The sequence below is a fragment of the Hoplias malabaricus genome, chromosome 16 (genome assembly GCF_029633855.1).
Source record: "Hoplias malabaricus isolate fHopMal1 chromosome 16, fHopMal1.hap1, whole genome shotgun sequence".
Lineage (NCBI taxonomy): Eukaryota > Metazoa > Chordata > Actinopteri > Characiformes > Erythrinidae > Hoplias > Hoplias malabaricus.
This window is the reverse complement of record NC_089815.1, coordinates 3,346,148-3,365,033: the sequence shown is the minus strand read 5'-3', so window position 1 is coordinate 3,365,033 and position 18,886 is coordinate 3,346,148. Positions and strand designations below refer to the sequence as shown.

The following is an 18,886-nucleotide window of genomic DNA, read 5'->3' as shown; positions in this document are numbered from 1 at the left end:
AACACTGTGACAAGCAAAGATTTCTTTCTTTCTTTCTTTCTTTCTTTCTTTGTTTCTTTCTTTCCTTTTTTCTTTGTTTGTTTGTTTCTTTCTTTCTTTCCTTCTATTTTTCTTTTTCTTTGTTTTTTTCTTTCTTTCGTTCTATCTTTCTTTGTTTCCTTTTTTCTTTTTCTTTCTTTTTTCATTCTATCTTTCTTTCTTTCGTTTTATCTTTCTTTGTTTCTTTCTTTGTTTCCTTCTTTTTCTTTCTTTCTTTGTTTCTTTCTTTCGTTCTATCTTTCTTTCTGTTTCCTTCTTTTTCTTTGTTTCTTTCTGTTTCTTTCTTTCTCTTTCCTTCTATTTTTCTTTCTTTCTTTCTTTCTTTCATTCTATCTTTCTTTGTTTCCTTCTTTCTTTTTCTTTCTTTGTTTGTTTCTTTCTTTCGTTCCATCTTTGTTTGTTTCTTTCTTTCTTTCTTTCTTTCTTTGTTTCCTTCTTTCTTTTTCTTTGTTTCTTTCCTTCTATCTTTCTTTTTGTTTCTTTCTTTGTTTCTTTCATTTTTTTCTTTCGTTGTTTTTTTCTTTCTTTCTTTTTCTTTCTTTCTTTGTTTTCTTCTTTCTTTTTCTTTGTTTCTTTCTTTCTTTCGTTCCATCTTTCTTTGTTTGTTTGTTTCTTTCTTTGTTTCTTTCATTCTTTCTTTCTTTCTTTCTTTCTTTCTTTCTTTCTTTCTTTCTTTCTTTTCCAATGCTAACTTCTAAATCATTGCACCCTGATATTATCAAAATGATAACTTTACAGTTTCCAGTGCAACGTCCAGTGCAACAAAAAAAAAGTTAATTCTGGCATATTCCAGTTCATCAAAAGCATTTCATACAGTTCAAATGGCAAATGCGGTGCCAGAAGATGGTAGACAACTGCAATATCAGTATGGGTTTTGTCCAAACGGCTTCTTGAATGAAATTTTAACCACAAAAATAACCACATCAGCGAGGTGAAGTATTGTTGGATGATCAGTACTAGATCACATTTGTTCCCAAACATTAAATGGAGCTTCATTATCACAGATAAAATATTTCCACTGCAAAACAAGAAACACGTTGTCTATTATTTTCTTAACTAAATCTGTAATTCCTGAAGTCAGGTTTATGCATTTGTCCATGCTAACATAGATTCTATAATGCTGTTTGCTAATTATCAGACGGCTAGGCTAAGGAGGGTCAGGTTACACTGAGGAGGCCTTTTAGCCTTAAATCCCTCCCTCATAAATCACAGGTTGCCTGCATGAAAGGAAATCAAATTTAGGTTCTTGCTGTACTCAGGAAAGTTCTTTGATTTGAGGTCTTTGTGTGTGTGTGTGTGTGTGTGTGTGTGTGCTCAGCACTGATCTGTCCAGGGTTAAGTTACGGCTAGTCCTGGTTGCTCAGCAACCTCCAAACAATGGAGCTTAATTCAGGACAAAAACAAAGCCGACAACTTGCTTTTTTGGAAGGACACTGGCTATTTTTCGTGTTTTTCTATTTTGTTCTACAAAACGTGTGATTGTGGGCTGTGAACATTGAAATTAGCATCTATTTTAGCAGCGTAGCCACCTTCAGACCACAGAGCTGAACACTTCAGAACAGAAAAGATCATCCACATCTTCTTCAGGGAGAAAAATGTATCAGCGCGCAGAGATATGTCTGCCTCGAAAGAAGAGGGTACTGGATTCATACCGGTACGTAATATACGTTTATACTGTCTCATATCAAGCACACGTTCTCAGTAGTAGTGCACAACACAGTCAGAGTGGTGCTTTAATGCTGTAGAGTCAGCCCTTAGGTCCAACAGCTGGTGAATATCTTGTATGATGCAAAAAAAATAAAATTGTTTAAAGCCATTCATGGTGAAGAGGCCAGATGTTTTAATGCACGAAACATATTTTCTCACATTCACTTCTATCAATGTGGGTTTCCTCTGGGTTCTCCAGTTTCCTCCCACAACCCAAAACCACATGTTGGTAGGTGGACTGGCTATACAAAAGTGTCCAAAGGTATGAGTGACTGGGTGAGAGTGAAATGCCCAGTGATGGAGTGTCCAGGGTGTGTTCCTGGTTTGAGCCCAGATTCCAGGTAGGATCCATATCCACCATCACTCTGAACTGCATAAAGCGGTGGCATAAAATGTAATTAAATTGAATTAAATGGGTATATTTTGTGCTGGGGCGGCACCGTGGTGCAGCAGGTAGTGTCGCAGTCACACAGCTCCAGGGACCTGGAGGTTGTGGGTTCAATTCCCGCTCTGTCTGTGAGGAGTGTGGTGTGTTCTCCCTGTGTCTGCGTGGGTCTCCTCCGGGTGACTGTCTGTGAGGAGTGTGGTGTGTTCTCCCTGTGTCTGTGTGGGTTTTCTCCGGGTGACTGTCTGTGAGGAATGTGGTGTGTTCTCCCTGTGTCTGCGTGGGTTTCCTCTGGGTGACTGTCTGTGAGGAATGTGGTGTGTTCTCCCTGTGTCTGCGTGGGTTTCCTCCGGGTGCTCCGGTTTCCTTCCACAGTCCAAAAACACGTTGGTAGGTAGATTGGTGACTCAAAAGTGTCCGTAGGTGTGAATGTGTGTGTGTGTCTGTGTTGCCCTGTGAAGGACTGGCGCCCCCTCCAGGGTGTGTTCCCGCCTTGCGCCCAATGATTCCAGGTAGGCTCTGGACCCACCGCGACCCTGAACCGGATAAGGGTTACAGATAATGAATGAATGAATTAATTAATATTTGGTGCTGTAGCACAACCCACATCCTGGCAGAGACAACATTCATCTGACGTCAGTGAACAGTGTGATGTAATTATGGAGAAAATGAATATCTAGAGACATCGATTGGCAAAACAAAAGTAAGCGAGCTTTTGCGCTCAAGAAGAAGCTCTCACTTCACGATACTCTTGCAAATTTCTTTCAACAGGAAGTATGCTGAGGCTTTTAGTGTTCTCCTCCAAGTGTGTTGAGATTTTCAAAGTCATTGTGTTAGCAGCCAATTGCAAACATACTGAGCTGTCTTCCAGCATCTTAGAAAAAACACGTCCTACACTTCACCCTCTTGGCTTGGTAGCCTCGTCTCGGTGGGGGAGTCCTGGCTAACGTCTGGAGTTGGCAGTACTTCAAAAAAAATGAATTCCTCCTGGAAGTTCGGCAGTTACCACAGTCGATTTTCTGTCTCTCGTCTCTTGCAGTCCCAACACCTACAGGGTCTTCAGTGAAAAGGTCCCAGATCGATTAAAACCAGATGAAATCTACAGGGACCATAGATATGAATCTAGAGACGCAGGAGAAACAGAGCTGCTGAAAACACACAACGTACCCCAGCCTTATTATGCCAAGTTCATCAGGACTAACGTGAGATTCCTCAATGACCCCATTGCTCACATGGAAACTGAGAGTACTGCGGCTGAACAGGTGGCTGAGCACGTAGCTTTGTGTTTATTAAACCTACAAACGTTCAAATGCTAATACTGATTTCTTTGCTTTTGTGTTGTGTAGTTTAACTGGTGGTCAAACAGCCTGGACAGTGATGTGGCTACAAAGGCAGGATACAGCAAGGACACCACGCAGAGAAGAGACTACCAAGCCATCACAATCACTCCAGCGACAAGAACTAGAGGGGAGAGAATCAGGCCCCCGGCGACAGGAATCAGTAAGCTATGCATTGCCGCTCATTGCTTCGCACCCTGTGTGTGGCTCATTATCATTTAAAGGGACAGACACGGAAACTGGTCGTTCCAAACAGGGCTGTGTAGACGGTGGGTGAACGCTATTGTGTTGTTGATTTTTTATTGTATTTTAACTGAAACACATCACCAATTTTACATTAAGCCCCTAGGGAAGTATGTTGACTTGTGGAAAAGGGGTAGGATATGACTTTCCACTTATTATTTATTTTAATATAGAAAATTAACTTGAGTTTTGGGCGGCACGGTGGTGCAGCAGGTAGGTGTCGCAGTCACACAGCTCCAGGGGCCTGGAGGTTGTGGGTTCGATTCCCGCTCCGGGTGACTGTCTGTGAAGAGTGTGGTGTGTTCTCTCTGTGTCTGCGTGGGTTTCCTCCGGGTGACTGTCTGTGAGGATTGTGGTGTGTTCTCTCTATGTCTGCGTGGGTTTCCTCCGGGTGACTGTCTGTGAGGAGTGTGGTGTGTTCTCTCTGTGTCTGCGTGGGTTTCCTCCGGGTGACTGTCTGTGAGGATTGTGGTGTGTTCTCTCTGTGTCTGCGTGGGTTTCCTCCGGGTGACTGTCTGTGAGGAGTGTGGTGTGTTCTCTCTGTGTCTGTGTGGGTTTCCTCCGGGTGACTGTCTGTGAGGAGTGTGGTGTGTTCTCTCTGTGTCTGTGTGGGTTTCCTCCGGGTGACTGTCTGTGAGGAGTGTGGTGTGTTCTCTCTGTGTCTGCGTGGGTTTCCTCCCACAGTCCAAAAACACACATTGGTAGGTGGATTGGTGACTCAAAAGTGTCCGTAGGTGTGTGTGTGTGTGTCTGTCTGCGTTGCCCTGTGAAGGACTGGCGCCCCCTCCAGGGTGTATTCCCGCCTTGTGCCCAATGATTCCAGGTAGGCTCTGGACCAACCGCAACCCTGAACTGGATAAGGGTTACAGATAATGAATGAATGAATGAATGAATGAACTTGACTTTTGGATCTCTGCAGTTCCGACTCTGAGCCCTCTTGGTCAGCCTAAAGAACTCGTGGAGCCCATGTCCTTTATTCACCAGTTTGACTCCAGAAGACTGAAGGACCAGCCCTACCAGGGGAAGGTAAATATTAATGTGTGTGAGACTTCAGAAATGGTCACATGACTCAAATCACACTTAAAGAACCAAGAGTCACTCTGTCCCTGTTTACTTCTGTGGCAGTGGTTGACTTTGAGGAAAATACCACCACCGTTCACCACAAACTCACCAGTGTTAAATCAACTCGATTAGTGTAAGTGTTAAAATGTAACACTCGGCCACACTCTGAGTGGATTTACCACTAATCGTGTTGATTTTACACTGGTGAATTTGCCGTGTTATGTCTGGCATTCTGCTGGAAGGCTGCTCTGCTCTGTGTTCAGTTAATTATTGCAAAAATAACCCCCCAGAGGAAAAACCTACCATATCCACCCATTCCCAATCCTCGTAGATCTGGAACTGTGTCCTCTAGAGTGATGGAGCACCATTTAAAACCTTTAAGTCGAGCTGAGTGCCATCAAACCCTCTCAGCAATTGTCCAACAGCTCGTGTAAATTCTTCCCAGAAGAGTAGAGGCAGCAGAGGAGGGAGAGACTCTCCACTAACAGCCTTTGTTTCTAAAGATATATTGGATGAGGTGGTGTCAGAAACGTTTGAACGTGCTCTGAGCCAACTGTCCTCTGCATTGAAAATGAATGTCACCTGGTCTGTTTTACAGTTCGAGTTGCTGTACATAAAGTGTGTGTATGTGATGATTTTTAGGCATTAAATCGGTGATTAGTCGTGACACAAACACACGCAAATCTTTCGTAATAACTTTGCAGTGGAGAGTAAACATGATCTGGAAGCTGTCTTAGCCGTTTGGGAACTTTGAGATGAACATGAACTGGGCACAGAACACAGCTGCAGCCAACACCCAACACACACACACACACACACACACACACACACACACGTAATGTGCTGTCTTGCCCTGCTTTAAATCTGTTTTATGTTTGCCACCCCCCCCCCCCCTCTCATTCTCTTCTGTTCTTTTTCTCTCTGAATGTCTCTCTTTGTCATTCCTCTCTTCCTTTTTGTCTCACTTACACTTTCACTCTCTCTTTTTCTCCTCTACTTTTCATTCCCTCTCTGTGTCTCTCTTCTCTGTTTGTTTCTCACGCTCTCTCCTTTCCATTTCTTTCTTCCATTTCCTTTTTTCTCGTACCCATCTTTCGCTCTCACCGTTCTTCTCTTTCTCTCTCTCTCTCTCTCTGTCTGTCTGTCTTTCTCTCTCCAGCGTCACGGAGCATTTGTGTGGCGTGAGAGGGGGGTAAAGGGGTCCAGCACATTCCAGAGCGTGGAGGGGCTGAACTCTTCCCAGCGTGCCCCCCTCTCTCCCCCCTCAGCAGATGTGAGTCCACAGGGGCGGGGTTCACCCAGCAAGGCCTTAACTTCAGGGGTCCTTTAGCTCGACTGAGGAAAGTGTGCGAGTAAAGGGGGTCCCGACTCGATGATGTGGGGCCCCACAGGGATTAAAGGCCCAACATCTGGATGATGAAGGAGCTTCAGCCACACCCAGCTCAACTGTCATAACTCTGGATTTAGCCACAGCAGAGTGAACTTATCTGGACAATGCAAATGTTCTTTACTGTCAAGTGAATTGTATTAATCATTGAATATTCAGTGTCTACTATGAATTATTCAGTAGCTATAATGAATTATTTGCCATCTACTATAAAGTATTGATTGCTATTATGAACTATGCAGCATCTACTATGAATAATTCAGGAATTATTTAAAATTATTTTACTATGAATAATTCAGCATCTATTATGATTTATTCAGTAGCTATTATGAATAATTCATGGTCTATTAGGGATTTTACTATAAATTCAGCAATGTCAGAGTAATATTCAGTGGTTTTAAGAATTAATTAATTAATTGACTGTGTCCTACAAACGATTATATTTTAAAAATGATTACGAATACGAATTATTCACTAATTAGGATAAGTAGCTGAATTCACTCTTGGCAAAGGGAGTTACAAACTACTGTGCTATTGTGTTACTTTATGTGATCTACTACTTTTTGCACAGTAAAAGTGCAGTACATTCCAGTTTCTCGGCATGTGACTGTGACTGTATGTGAAAATAAATAGTGTGGAATAATTGGTGAATGGAGGGGGGCCGGTGGCGCAGCAGGTTAGTGTCGCAGTCACACAGCTCCAGGGACCCGCTCCAGGTGACTGTCTGTGAGCAGTGTGGCGTGTTCTCCCTGTGTCTGTGAGGGTTTTCTCCAGGTGACTTTCTGTGAGGAGTGTGGTGTGTTCTCTGTGTCTGCGTGGGTTTCCTCCGGGTGACTGTCTGTGAGAAGTGTGGTGTGTTCTCTCTGTGTCTGCGTGGGTTTCCTCCGGGTGACTGTCTGTGAGGAGTGTGGTGTGTTCTCCCTGTGTCCGCGTGGGTTTCCTCCGGGTGACTGTCTGTGAGAAGTGTGGTGTGTTCTCTCTGTGTCTGCGTGGGTTTCCTCCGGGTGACTGTCTGTGAGGAGTGTGGTGTGTTCTCCCTGTGTCTGCATGGGTTTCTTCCGGGTGCTCCGGTCCAAAAACACATGTTGGAAGGTTGATTATTGACTCAAAAAGTGACCGTAGGTGTGAGTGTGTGTGTTGCCCTGTGAAGGACTGGCGCCCCCTTCAGGGTGTTTTCCTGCCTTGTGCCCAATGATTGCAGGTAGGCTCTGGACCCACCGTGACCCTGAATTGGATAAGCGGTTACAGATAATGGACGGATGGATGGATGTTGAATGGATGTTAGACAGTCTTCCTTCGCAAACACTTGAATTCTCCTGAGAACATACTACTCACTGAAGGAAAACACATAAAAACTATATGCGCATATTTATAAGACTATGCATGAAATGGGTCAATCAACAACGTCCCCATCCTTTATATTAATCCACTTTTTATATTGTTTTGATAATTGCACTCATCTTAAATTTTCACTCACATTAAAAAAAAGAAAAAGACAAATGTAATCAATGTAACTATGTACTGGAAGTCAGCGTGGGGTATTGTTTATCGGTCGTGTAACTGATTGACTTGTCCACTCGGTTTCGAAGGCCACGGCTACTCTATATGTTAAAACAGTACATCATGAATTATGAATGCATTAGGCAAGCTGTTCAGCTGATTGTGGACCATCAGGAGCTTTTAAAACTTAATGGAGGTAGTGTATCCCCTGTTCTCCTTCACACACACATTCTACCACAAGGTTATCACAGTGTAATTTGAACAAACAGATAAATATGTGCTTTTTATAACATTAGCATCAACAGAATCACCCGATCATTCTATTCTCCTAGAGTACAATAGGTGTATAATACAACAAGTATTCTCTTAGGTCTCTGTGTACTCACTCTCTGTACAGTTTGGTGTGTTAGCCCCATTGTCTACGAATATTTCAAAGCTCACATATTGTTAGGTGGGATGACTGTGCAAGCTTCACAACAGATGTGTGAGTGTGTGTGTGTGAGAGAGACTAGGTAAGTGTATGAGGTTCAGCAATGTGGAATGTGTCTTCCACTAGATATTAAAATATTGCTATCAGGATCTGATGGCATTCAACTACGAGAACATTAGTGACACTGATTTGGACTGGTTTTGGACGAGTAGTTCTGGATCACAAATTCAATTTACTCCAGAGAACACAGCTCCACTGCTTCACAGCCGAACATTGTGTGGATTTACACTCCTCCAGCAGACGCTTGGCACTGAGCTTGGAGCCCTGTGAGGGTCATGAGGGCGTTGTGTTTGAGTCCGACCCTAACCCTGGCACTGAATTGCTCAGTTTCCTGCGTTAGTAAGTACTGGGTGGTTTCCTGTGCTGGATTACTTTTTAAAAATGATTATTTATTATATTTTTAATTTGTTAAACAATAGACTGACCTCAAGATGGAAGCTATGTTTTTGTGCTTTTGACCTGGGCTTGTCCAGCGTGGATCAGAGTCGCCCCGCCCCTTCCCGCTCAGTGCAGCAGTGGCGCTGTGAACCGTTATTGCTTTTCACACCTGTTTCTAGGCAACCCCCGCCCTCTTGCGTTACGACTAATCTGCCGCTTATATTCAATACAGAGCCCTACAGCGATTCTCCAATCAGAGCGCGAGAGGCGCGATAGACGCAGCCAATCATAGCCCACGAGGGCGGGGCTTGTGCCAATACGGGTGGGTTAAAGAGCCCATAACGTTGCCTGATGTAGAGAGAGGGAGGCAGTGCGGATTCCGCTGCTTCGGCCAGGTTCAGCCTCCAGAGAGCTGCAGTAACGCGGTGAAGTTCATTGCTTTTCTTCGATAGGTGAGCGGGAATACACACATATATACGGACTGTAAAGGGGTATAGGGTTAGGATATGCCTTGGGCGTTGGACTGCAGGTGGGAAAAGGGCCGGTTTTTATGGAAGGCGAGTTGCTAGTTTGCGTCAATGAGATCAATCGGAGTCGATAACGTTACAGTGATTGCGTGTGAATCTACCTGTTCCAACGGCTAACTGCCTGCTTAATGGCTTTGAATCTGGAATCATTTGACCGGCGACTGTAAATCTAACTGTGGATCTCTCCGCTCAGCCCTGTGTGGCCTGATGGCTGTGCAGTAACGGTACAGTAAGAATGGATGCAAACAGGCGTGGTCGGGTCCTGGTGCTGCTGTAGTTGTTATGGAGAGGGCGCACTGTCTTTGGTTTAATGATAGCGTCATTTATTTACACTGTTTTGTTTTTTTTATCTGTAACCCTTCAATGCCTTTTTAGCTGTCTTTATTTGCTGAGTTTATCCGCTGAACGTGCTCTGCTGTATTTGTTTACTGAGGCAGTTTCACATTAACAGCCTTTCCTCCGTCCCCTCATTAGCATTCAGCTCTGTGGTGTTGGAGTTAATAACCTGCTGCCACAGCATGTGCTTTTCACACTTTAACTGCCACCAAATGGCCAAAGAGCCCGTGTGTGAACGCTAAAGAAATTCTCATGGAGACCAGTGGTGTGTGAATGGACAAAGTTGATGTATTTTTTCAGCCTTCCTCTCTCAATCTTTACCGCAGGAGACTTTCAGCATAAAACACCCCTCTCCTCTGCAGCACCGCTGCCTGTTTCAGTGAAGTCTTAACCCAGTGTGTTTGTGTGTTTTACGCTTCATAAATGTGTTAAAGGTAAAGTCAACGATTTTATTAAACGTTCCAACTAGTACAAATCATATGTAAGATATGATGGACATTGTTAAAACATTTATTTAAGCAGGGTTAGGAGGACAAGTGCGTTCTGTGCCTGAGGAAATAAAAATAAAAAAAACATTTGAAAACCTGTATCTCGGACCATAACGGCTTTCTTTGTTTTTGTGGTTTGCCTGCTTGGCCACTAGAGGTCGCCTTGATGAATGCTGTGGTCAGAATTTAGGATGACCTCTGGAGGTTATGTTTGTGAACGACACGAAGCTTTATGTGAAATTTGCTAGTGCAACTTTAACTAGGACTCAAGAAGGCAAAAAAGCGTGTACTTAGATTACGAACTTGCGCTAAGGAGCTAAAATAAATAAATAAATGAATAGATACATTAGCGTATCTACCCCAACTTCCGGCCACTTTAATTACAATATTGGAAATCTTAGCTAACTGTAAATAAATAGTACTTTACTCACTCAAATCAACTTTTTTCAGGAGTCAAATGTGTGTAGATTAATGTTCAAGACTTGCCTGACTTTGAAAGAAAATATGTTTTTAGATAAAAACGCTTTTGTTTAAGTAGGTGCCAATACCGCTAAGATTACTAGCGCCCCCTAACTTCGGCCACCTCCCCTGCTTGTGACAGTCAAACGAGAGAGTTACTGCCACATTCAGTGGTTTTGAGAGGTTCACAATGAGATTACGTTTGTCCTGTGTTGGTATCCGTACTCTACATGTAAGGATTAAAATGGCGGTAGATTTTTCACCTCAGAGAAAAGGAAGCTAACCGGTAAGCTAACTTTTACACTGAGGTAAATATCTGTCGCGAAATGGAAATGTGTTGTGTTCTACATGCAGTTTTGCAAACACAGATTTACAACACTGTTAGAGACACTTAAATATTGTTTAGATGTGTGATTTCTTGAAAGACTGATGTTTAAATGCCCTACTAAGGCTTGATCTTTTTTTTATTTTTTTATACCCACTGCGATTGGCGAAGAGAGAGAGCACCATATACGGCAGTGGCCGGAGTTAGGGGACGATCGAAAATAGAAGGAATACTGATATATATGTGAGATATGGATATGTTGGACATAGTCACTATTTCTGCCTAGTGAAGTTAATAAAGTCAGGCAAGCACAGAAACAACATTCAGACACATTCTACAGAAAATTGTAATCAAAATCTGTTCTTACTGTATTATAACGCAGCATTTTATTAGAATTCTCTGAGGTAAAATGGCAGATTAGGTCGTTAGGGATGCACATTAATATCAGTATCATATTTGTGTTGGCTGATATTTCGTTAAAAGTGTATCAAAATTAAATAAAACTTTATCAGTACTTCAGAGAAATGTTACAAAAACTGAACTCATTCGAAAATAAATTGGACTGGTTTATACCTTAAAAAATAAGTGTAGTAAATCTATAAAAATCACAATGCTGTAAAATACTTCCACTTATAATAATTTGTAATATTCTCTAGTAAACTTTAGTAACTGCCTGAAGGCAAATCCCAAAAAATCTAGTAGAAATTCCTGTTCATTTTTAATGATTGAACAGAACCAGTTCAAAACAAAGATTAATGTCTAGTCAGATACAGCTACTTAGCAACAAGCTAATTCTGACGAAGATGTTCTCTCCACTCAGAATGACAGGAGCTGGATTATTTTCATTTGTTAATGTTTTGGTTGTTGCGCGGGGGATTTGGAGGCGCTAAGGAAGATGTCAAACATGTGAATCCCTGGAGTTTAAAGAAGGTCCAGATGGTTGTTCTTAACCAAAGTGCTAACACAGGCCCCCTGCAGAGCTGAGGGTATTATTTAGGTTTTTTACCTCAGAATCATTCCTCTTGTGTTCATACATCTCCCAGTTGTATATTTGAGGAACTCTTCAATGCTAATGGGCCAAAATATTGTAAACCCTTGTTGTAATTATATATATTTATTCCTGGGAAGTACAGATTTGTTGAACTAGCAAGTGGACGGGCTTGTTATCATCACTCGCTAAAGATTTGCCTGTGAATGCCAACAACCTTCAAAAACAGATCATTACTGTGATCAACAGCCCAAGGAAATCCCTTGGAGATATTCCTGGACCCAGTCCACTACATGTGAATTTTTTTTTCTCTGAGGACTCCCAACTATAATAACTTCTGAGCTTGTGTTACACATATACCAACTGCTTGTGTGTGTGTGTGTGTGTGTGTGTGGGGAAAACCTTGCTGTAAACTAAAAGCTTGCTTGTTTTTCTGCTTCATAGCTATCACCCAAATTAAAAATGCACCCCCTTTTTATAGCCGTACACGAGCAGCGAGAGCAGTATGAGCTTTTGTTCTGGTTGAGCTTTAATTTCACGGTTTTACTGCAACGCTTTGGGAAGCTTGGTATTTACCACATTAGCTCTTTAGTGTACTTTCCCATTCGATTTCTTTGCTTTATAAATCAGTTCCTGTGCCGACACCATCAGTCCTATCAGACACGCCGTCTCCTTGTCTTCAAGGGCGGGGTCACCTTGTAATGGAGCAGCGCTGCAACTACAGTGTGTGTAATGAGACAGTGGAGTATATTTGCCTCCCCGGGGGTGGAGGAGTGTGGCGCATGTGTGCTCGTGGTAGGGTGTGCATCTGGGGTTTGGATATTAGTGTGTTTATTAGACCTGCTCCAACAGACGCCCTCCCAGATCCAAGCGCATTCAGGCCTTTGATGTGTGTTTTTGCAGAGCACTTTATTTGTATGTATTTAAGATTATGGAAGTACATACCTGATGTTTTTTAGTTTACGACAGCATTTAAATAAATTCATTTTACATTGACTTCCATTGAAAGTTAAGGAGGTTTTTTCCTTTCCTGTAAATTTACTATTTTTGAGGTACGTGTTTTTCTTTGGACAGCAATGATACGTAAAATGTACCAAATAAACATAAAAAAATTAAGGGTCAGGTCAAAACATCTGTCCTGTGCCTGTTAGTAGCAAAAAATGAATGTAATATGGGCTTATATTCAAACTGGACCCTGTAATTTAGGCCTTTCCTTCACCGCATCGTAATCCACTTGTACAGAGTTGAGAAAATGCATTGATTTTGTTGTCTGTTGCCTGCTAATGTGAGCGCAGAGCAAGAGCCATGTGTCCTCATCCTATTATTCCTGGCTACCTGTTGGATAGGGTGCCACTTAATTAGTTTCCCAGCACAGACAGTGTCAGAGTGGGACAGGTGGTGGGGGATTTTGAGGGGGGTGAATGTTTACAATCCGAGGTGGGCTTGCCGTTATAAAGAACTGGGAGGGGATTTTTGGAGGGCGCGAAGTGATTGAACACCAGCTGTCACCAGTGGGCAGTGACAGGTGAGGGACACATGGACCCCGAGCGTTGGCTCCAGGGTCACAGGGAAGCAGCTTAGAGGGGGGGTGGGTGGGGTGTGAAGGCATTTCCACGAGGCTTCTTGGACCAAGCTGAGCAAGGCAGGCCTTACAGCCGTCTTCGCCATGTTTTCCCAGCTGCCCCTCTTGGGACCGCCTGGAATTTCATCTTTTATTTTTAAGTCCAGACTCTGAGAATCGTACGATAGGGGCAGGGGGGTACTGGGAGACTGGGGGCCATTTTGCTGTTCCTGTTGTTTTGATGGAAATTGGCGAAGTCCATTAGTGACCTCAAAGGAAATACAACTAATTACATTTTTCCACTCCAGGCCATGAGCCCATGGGTTTGGAAAGAAGCAACGGCAAAAACGCTCGCATTATGATGTGATCTGCATTTTTGGTGATCAATTCCATGGAAAAATGTTGCACTCTGTGTGAGTCTTAAATATCCACACTACTGATTTACCCACATATTTAATTTATTATTCAAACTGTGTTATTGGAAAAACACATTGCTAATGCTAACATTGCTAACGATGCTGATGTTAAAGGGATATAATTATGGGTGGAAACACTGTATGTAAACTGACAGGTTTAAGAGGTTAATGGGTGAACTCCTTGCCCGCGTACAGGTTAAAGAGGTCACTGGCTGTATTTGCTTAAAGTAATTATAAATCTAAAAGCGGCTCTGATTTATATCAGCAGCTCTGTTATAGTTGTCTTTAAAAGATTTATTGTATTGAAGTTAAACACGCCTAATGGCAGAAGAGATATTTCTGCACTGATTGCGGTTGTCGGAGCCGAGCCATAGCTGACGTACACACGGCCCTCTGAGGCCAAAGTGAATTAGAGGAAATCAGAGAGACCCTAAGGGACTGGGTGAGGCCTTTAGCCCTAGACCTTCTCTTCTCTTCTCTTCTCTTCTCTTCTCTTCTCTTCTCTTCTCTTTTCTTCTCTTCTCTGCTCTTCTCTGCTCTTCTCTTCTCTTCTTTTCTCTTCTTTTCTCTGCTCTTTTCTCTTCTCTGCTCAGCTCTTTTCTTCTCTGCTCTTTTCTTCTCTGCTCTTTTCTCTTCTCTTCTCTGCTCTTCTCTGCTCTTTTCTCTTCTCTTTTCTTCTCTTCTCTGCTCTCTTCTTTTCTCTCTTCTCTTTTCTGCTCTCTTCTCTGCTCTCTGCTCTTCTCTTTTCTTCTCTGCTCTTTTCTCTTCTCTGCTCTTTTCTCTTCTCTTCTCTGCTCTTCTCTGCTCTTCTCTTCTCTGCTCTTTTCTCTTCTCTTTTCTTCTCTTCTCTGCTCTCTTCTCTGCTCTCTTCTCTTCTCCTTCTCTTTTCTTCTCTGCTCTTCTCTCTTCTCTTCTCTGCTCTTTTCTCTTCTCTTCTGCTCTTTTCTCTTCTCTTCTGCTCTTTTCTCTTCTCTGCTCTTTTCTCTTCTCTTCTCTGCTCTCCTCTTCTCTTTTCTTCTCTACTGCATTTTGCTATTAAATATATGCCTTTTAAGTTCTAATCAGTTTTCCCTCTGTTCATTTGAATAAGTTTTATCTGCGTTAGGGGTTTGCTGCTTTGCTCAAGGGCGTCTCATCCGTGAATATCGAGGGAAGACTCCACCTCTTCATTCCTTCAGTCCACCTGCTCCCAATATTTTGCTGGTCATGGAGATTGAACCGGAAACTTCTGGTCCAAACCTGCACCTGTAACTATTAGGGCATTCATATGTAAATGAACTCTCTAAGAAAAATGTTAGTACATGGTGAAGCACGTTGTTTTTGCGTGATAAATCCTTCGTTGTATGTAGGAGTGCGGCTGGTGTGTTGTCTGGTTGCACTCAGGAAAAATATGGACCCAAATCTAATCAAAAGATATCAACTCATGTTTTTTTTGAATAACGAATGTTTGTTACATTTTGCATCAGTGGTGTTTATTCATATTTATTGTGATAGGTTCCTGGGGCAAAAACACTTACTGCAAAGATGAATTACTTGTAAACAGTTTACTGAGGTGTCTATGACTCTTACACACTGTTGTATATTAGAGGGCTTTTTTGTTTATCTTTTCCCAGCTAAGTGTTCAGTGATGTATTTTTTGTTGAGGCTCGGTTAAGTCTGTTGTTTGGCCTCTTTTAAAACCACCAATGGCTCATCCAAATAATCAGTGGATTACTCAATTACAAATGCATACACAAATACCGTCAGTAACAACAGGCCTACGTGGAGGTCCGTATCATCAGTTTCATGGGAAGAAGATCTATGACATTTGGCAGAATCTTTTCTTCACACTCCAGTCACTTCCTCCACCCCCAGCTGTATTCCACAGCTCTGTTTAAAGTGTTTAAACACAGGCTGTTATCCACCCGTCCATCCCCATCCGCCCTCACTCCTGCAGCTGGATGGATGGACACAGCCTGACCTGGACGGTCAAAGACACACAGCTGTGTGACGGTGTACGCCTTAACCCTGACCCTATAACTCACCAAAAACTCTGAACAAGGCCCAGACCTCCAGATCACAACACCTGGCTGCCCTCAAGAGCTGTGAGGAGGTCACGTTCCAAATTCACAATAGAGATGTTAGCGTCTGCTCAGGCATAGTCCCTACAGCACGGGTCAGTGGGGAGGCTAGCTGTTAGCCATGGCATGAACTGATTTGGGAACTGGAGGTTGCTGATAGCTTTCTGTAGTGTAACTTGTAAGTGGGGGTGCTAACATGAGCAGGACAGGGTGCATACCAGCAGAAGTCCTACTATGAGTGGTCCTGGGGTATACTGAATTTTTGGGGACTGGAGGCTGCTTTTAGCTTTGTGCATATTAGCGCTGTTACCATTGAAAATATACGGCTACTGTTAGCTATCAGTAGTGGTACATCAGTGCAACCAAGATATCGAAGTCACTAAAGAAGTTAATTGTCACTTGCGTAGGTGCTAGCATGAAGCTAGATATACCTGTATCAGCAGTTGGCAGGGAACTGGGAATAGTTTTTTAGTAACGCTGCTTCAGTTGAAATAGGACATCTGTTAGCAGCAGGGTAGTTAGCCTGAATGGTGCTACCTCTGCTGAGAAAGTGGTAGTAGCTCTACTTTAGTGAAACAAAGACAACGAGGACAGGCTAGCTGTTAGCAAAGGAATCGCTAGCATGATTCAGAGGATTGTTAACTGATAGTCATGTCCTAGAGGACCCAGTTAGCTTGGCTGCATCAGTACTACCAAATCACTGAGGTAAATGTGTGCGCTAGCAGGCGTGTTGAGATTTTAGTGGTTCTTATGTGTAGGTGTTTCCTGAACTACTTAATGTTGGACATAATGGAAGCAAGGAAGCCATTAACTTTGATCTTCACAGCAACAATACAGTGTCATAGAGCAATAAGTTATGATTTTAGACTCTTTGAACCTACAGTGAATTCAAAGGAAAGGTGTGGTTGTGATTTGGACCCATTGTGTTCATCGGGAGCTCCCTAGGCACCTTCATTTCCATGGTGTGGCTTTAAACAGACACTTCCTGGCTGTATTTCTGTGCTCCACTGTGTACATATATATATACATAGAATAAATGGTTTCTGTGTGCTGGAAAACACAGTGTTTTGATTAAACAAACGAATACAAATGCTACAATGCTTGTCAGTGGATCCAGAATAAATAAACCCCCATATTAAAGATATGATGAAGACCCACAACGTATTTTCTCCCTATTGGGAAATCTTAACAATAATCTATGGTCTTTAATTCTGAGCGTAACATCATTGGGGTTTCATTTTAGTTTTACATTGATATAGGTTTTGTATCAGTGTAATTACAGGACTATCGAAACGCAGATATATACTTGTGTTGCAGTTGTGGAATATAGAATATAGCAACATGTATTTACACCGTGTTAAAACGGCACAGCATTAATGAATTTGCAGATTTGTCCACACAGAAATCCAGCATCACTTAAACGTCTCTAATCTCATCTCAGAGAACGCTGCTCTACTAAACCTCCGCCAAATCCAGGAGGGCTTTTAACCTTTTTTTGTCCACACTAGGCTTTTGGCATGGTGACTTTAGGCTCCAATTTTATTCATTCATTTCAGCATAGATTAGACATCGGTGTCCACAGCGGGGGCACCGTAAAGTACCTGAATTCACTAATTGTAAGGAGTTTGCTACATAGTGTATGTTTGATATACTGTAATAATAATCTAAATTAATAATCACTATGGAGTGCAATGGAGGGTATATTTGTGTGTTTATATGAGAGAGAGAAAGAGAGAGAGACAGAGACAGAGTGAGAGAGAGAGACAGAGAGAGAGACAGAGAGAGAAGAGAGAGAGACAGAGAGAGAGACAGAGTGAGAGACAGAGAGAGACAGAGAGAGAGAGAGAGACACAGAGAGAAAGAGAGAGAGAGAGAGAGAGACACAGAGAGAGAGAGAGACCAATAGACTATGTCAAGCTGTATAGACCAGCCATCTTCTTTAGTATGAGAAACACACTCTAGGCACGTAATCCATTTGTGATCGATTCCTGGCCTCCACCCATTTCTCTCTCTCTCTCTCTCTCTCTCTCTCTCTCTCTCTCTGTCTCCACCTTGGACCGGCTGAACTCGAGCAGCTCGTCGTCTGAGGCGATAGTGATCTCATCTTCAAAGTCCTGGGAGGAGAAAATTAATTTGAAAAGTCTGCGTTGGCCTCAAATATCAGCAAACACATTTTTTGGGGTGTTTTTCTAACCAGTTTCATAATCGGAGAGTTTGAAACGGAGCAAGGCACTGGTCCAGTGTGTAATAACAATTCTACCTTACATCTTTTCATCTCTTTCATGTCTTGGATTATCTTGATCTTTATCTTTTAGGACATTGCCGTGATGTCAGCAGCGCAGACTTCTGAGAGTGGGCTCAAATCCACCCCTTGCCCTCGTTTGGAGATTTTAATTAATCGCAACAAGAGTTAAAGACGCTGACACCACGAGCTGGTGTCTAAAATGTTCCAAGCAAGTCTTTCAAGGTCAGGCCCACAATCTGTAATCCAGATTTGGTAAAGCACTAACTCTCTCTGTCTGTCTGTGTCTCTAGTGAATACAGGACAGTCCTCCGTGTCTCTCCGTGACATACTTGCTTGTTTTTCTCATTATAGTGACCTGCTCAGCTGGTCTCAGAGCCAGCTCTGTTTTTACAGTTGCACCACATCCACCAGAGCCTCGTAGCAGGGTTTGTGTAATAATGAGTGCTTTCCAGTTCCCCTCGGGAGAACCGAATGCCTCCTTCATGTCTTGCAGATGTGCAGAAGTGAGCAGCGTTTGACTTGGTACAATAAACATGTTGTAATTGCGGTGTAATAAAGCCCTCCTCCCCCTTTTTTTAACCCTCTTGTTTCTCGTTGACATGGCGTGGAAGTCATTGAAGATGCTTTGGAAAAGATGAGGTCATCTTGAAGAGTCGCACACTTCCTAGGTCACTGGCTCCACTCCGCTTATCTCCTGACTTTCCCATAGTCCGGCTGCATGATTAGAGCAGGAAGTACTGACCCAGGGGCCCCAGTGGTCCGGCCTGGATGTGGAACCTCTTTTGGGAAGCCTGCGATGGCACTGTGGTTGTTGGCTGCTCCACATGTGAGATCCTGACCCTATAAATGTGCACTGGGCAACTGTAGGCTTTCTCAGAGGGTTAGAAGTGATCTACAACGTTTAGATTTTCGGTCTAGGTCTTTGCCAATAATATGATGCGACTGAAATTGAA

At 42.8% G+C, this 18,886-nt stretch overlaps 2 protein-coding genes across 2 annotated transcripts in view; both read left to right on the top strand.

Moving 5' to 3' along the window:
- Positions 1-1,371: 1,371 nt before the first annotated feature.
- On the top strand, positions 1,372-6,312 carry LOC136672372 (uncharacterized protein C2orf73-like). The gene is made up of 5 exons (XM_066648401.1): positions 1,372-1,693; positions 3,171-3,393; positions 3,478-3,631; positions 4,631-4,737; positions 5,933-6,312. The coding sequence occupies exons 1-5, from the start codon at positions 1,635-1,637 to the stop codon at positions 6,101-6,103; spliced, it is 714 nt and encodes a 237-aa protein (XP_066504498.1). The 5' UTR covers positions 1,372-1,634; the 3' UTR covers positions 6,104-6,312.
- Positions 6,313-8,880: 2,568 nt separating this feature from the next.
- The window catches only part of sptbn1 (spectrin, beta, non-erythrocytic 1), a 92,429-nt gene continuing 82,423 nt past the window's right edge, over positions 8,881-18,886 (top strand). Inside the window, 1 exon segment of the mRNA XM_066648224.1 lies at positions 8,881-8,980. The gene's annotated coding sequence lies outside the window, so the exon portion shown is untranslated.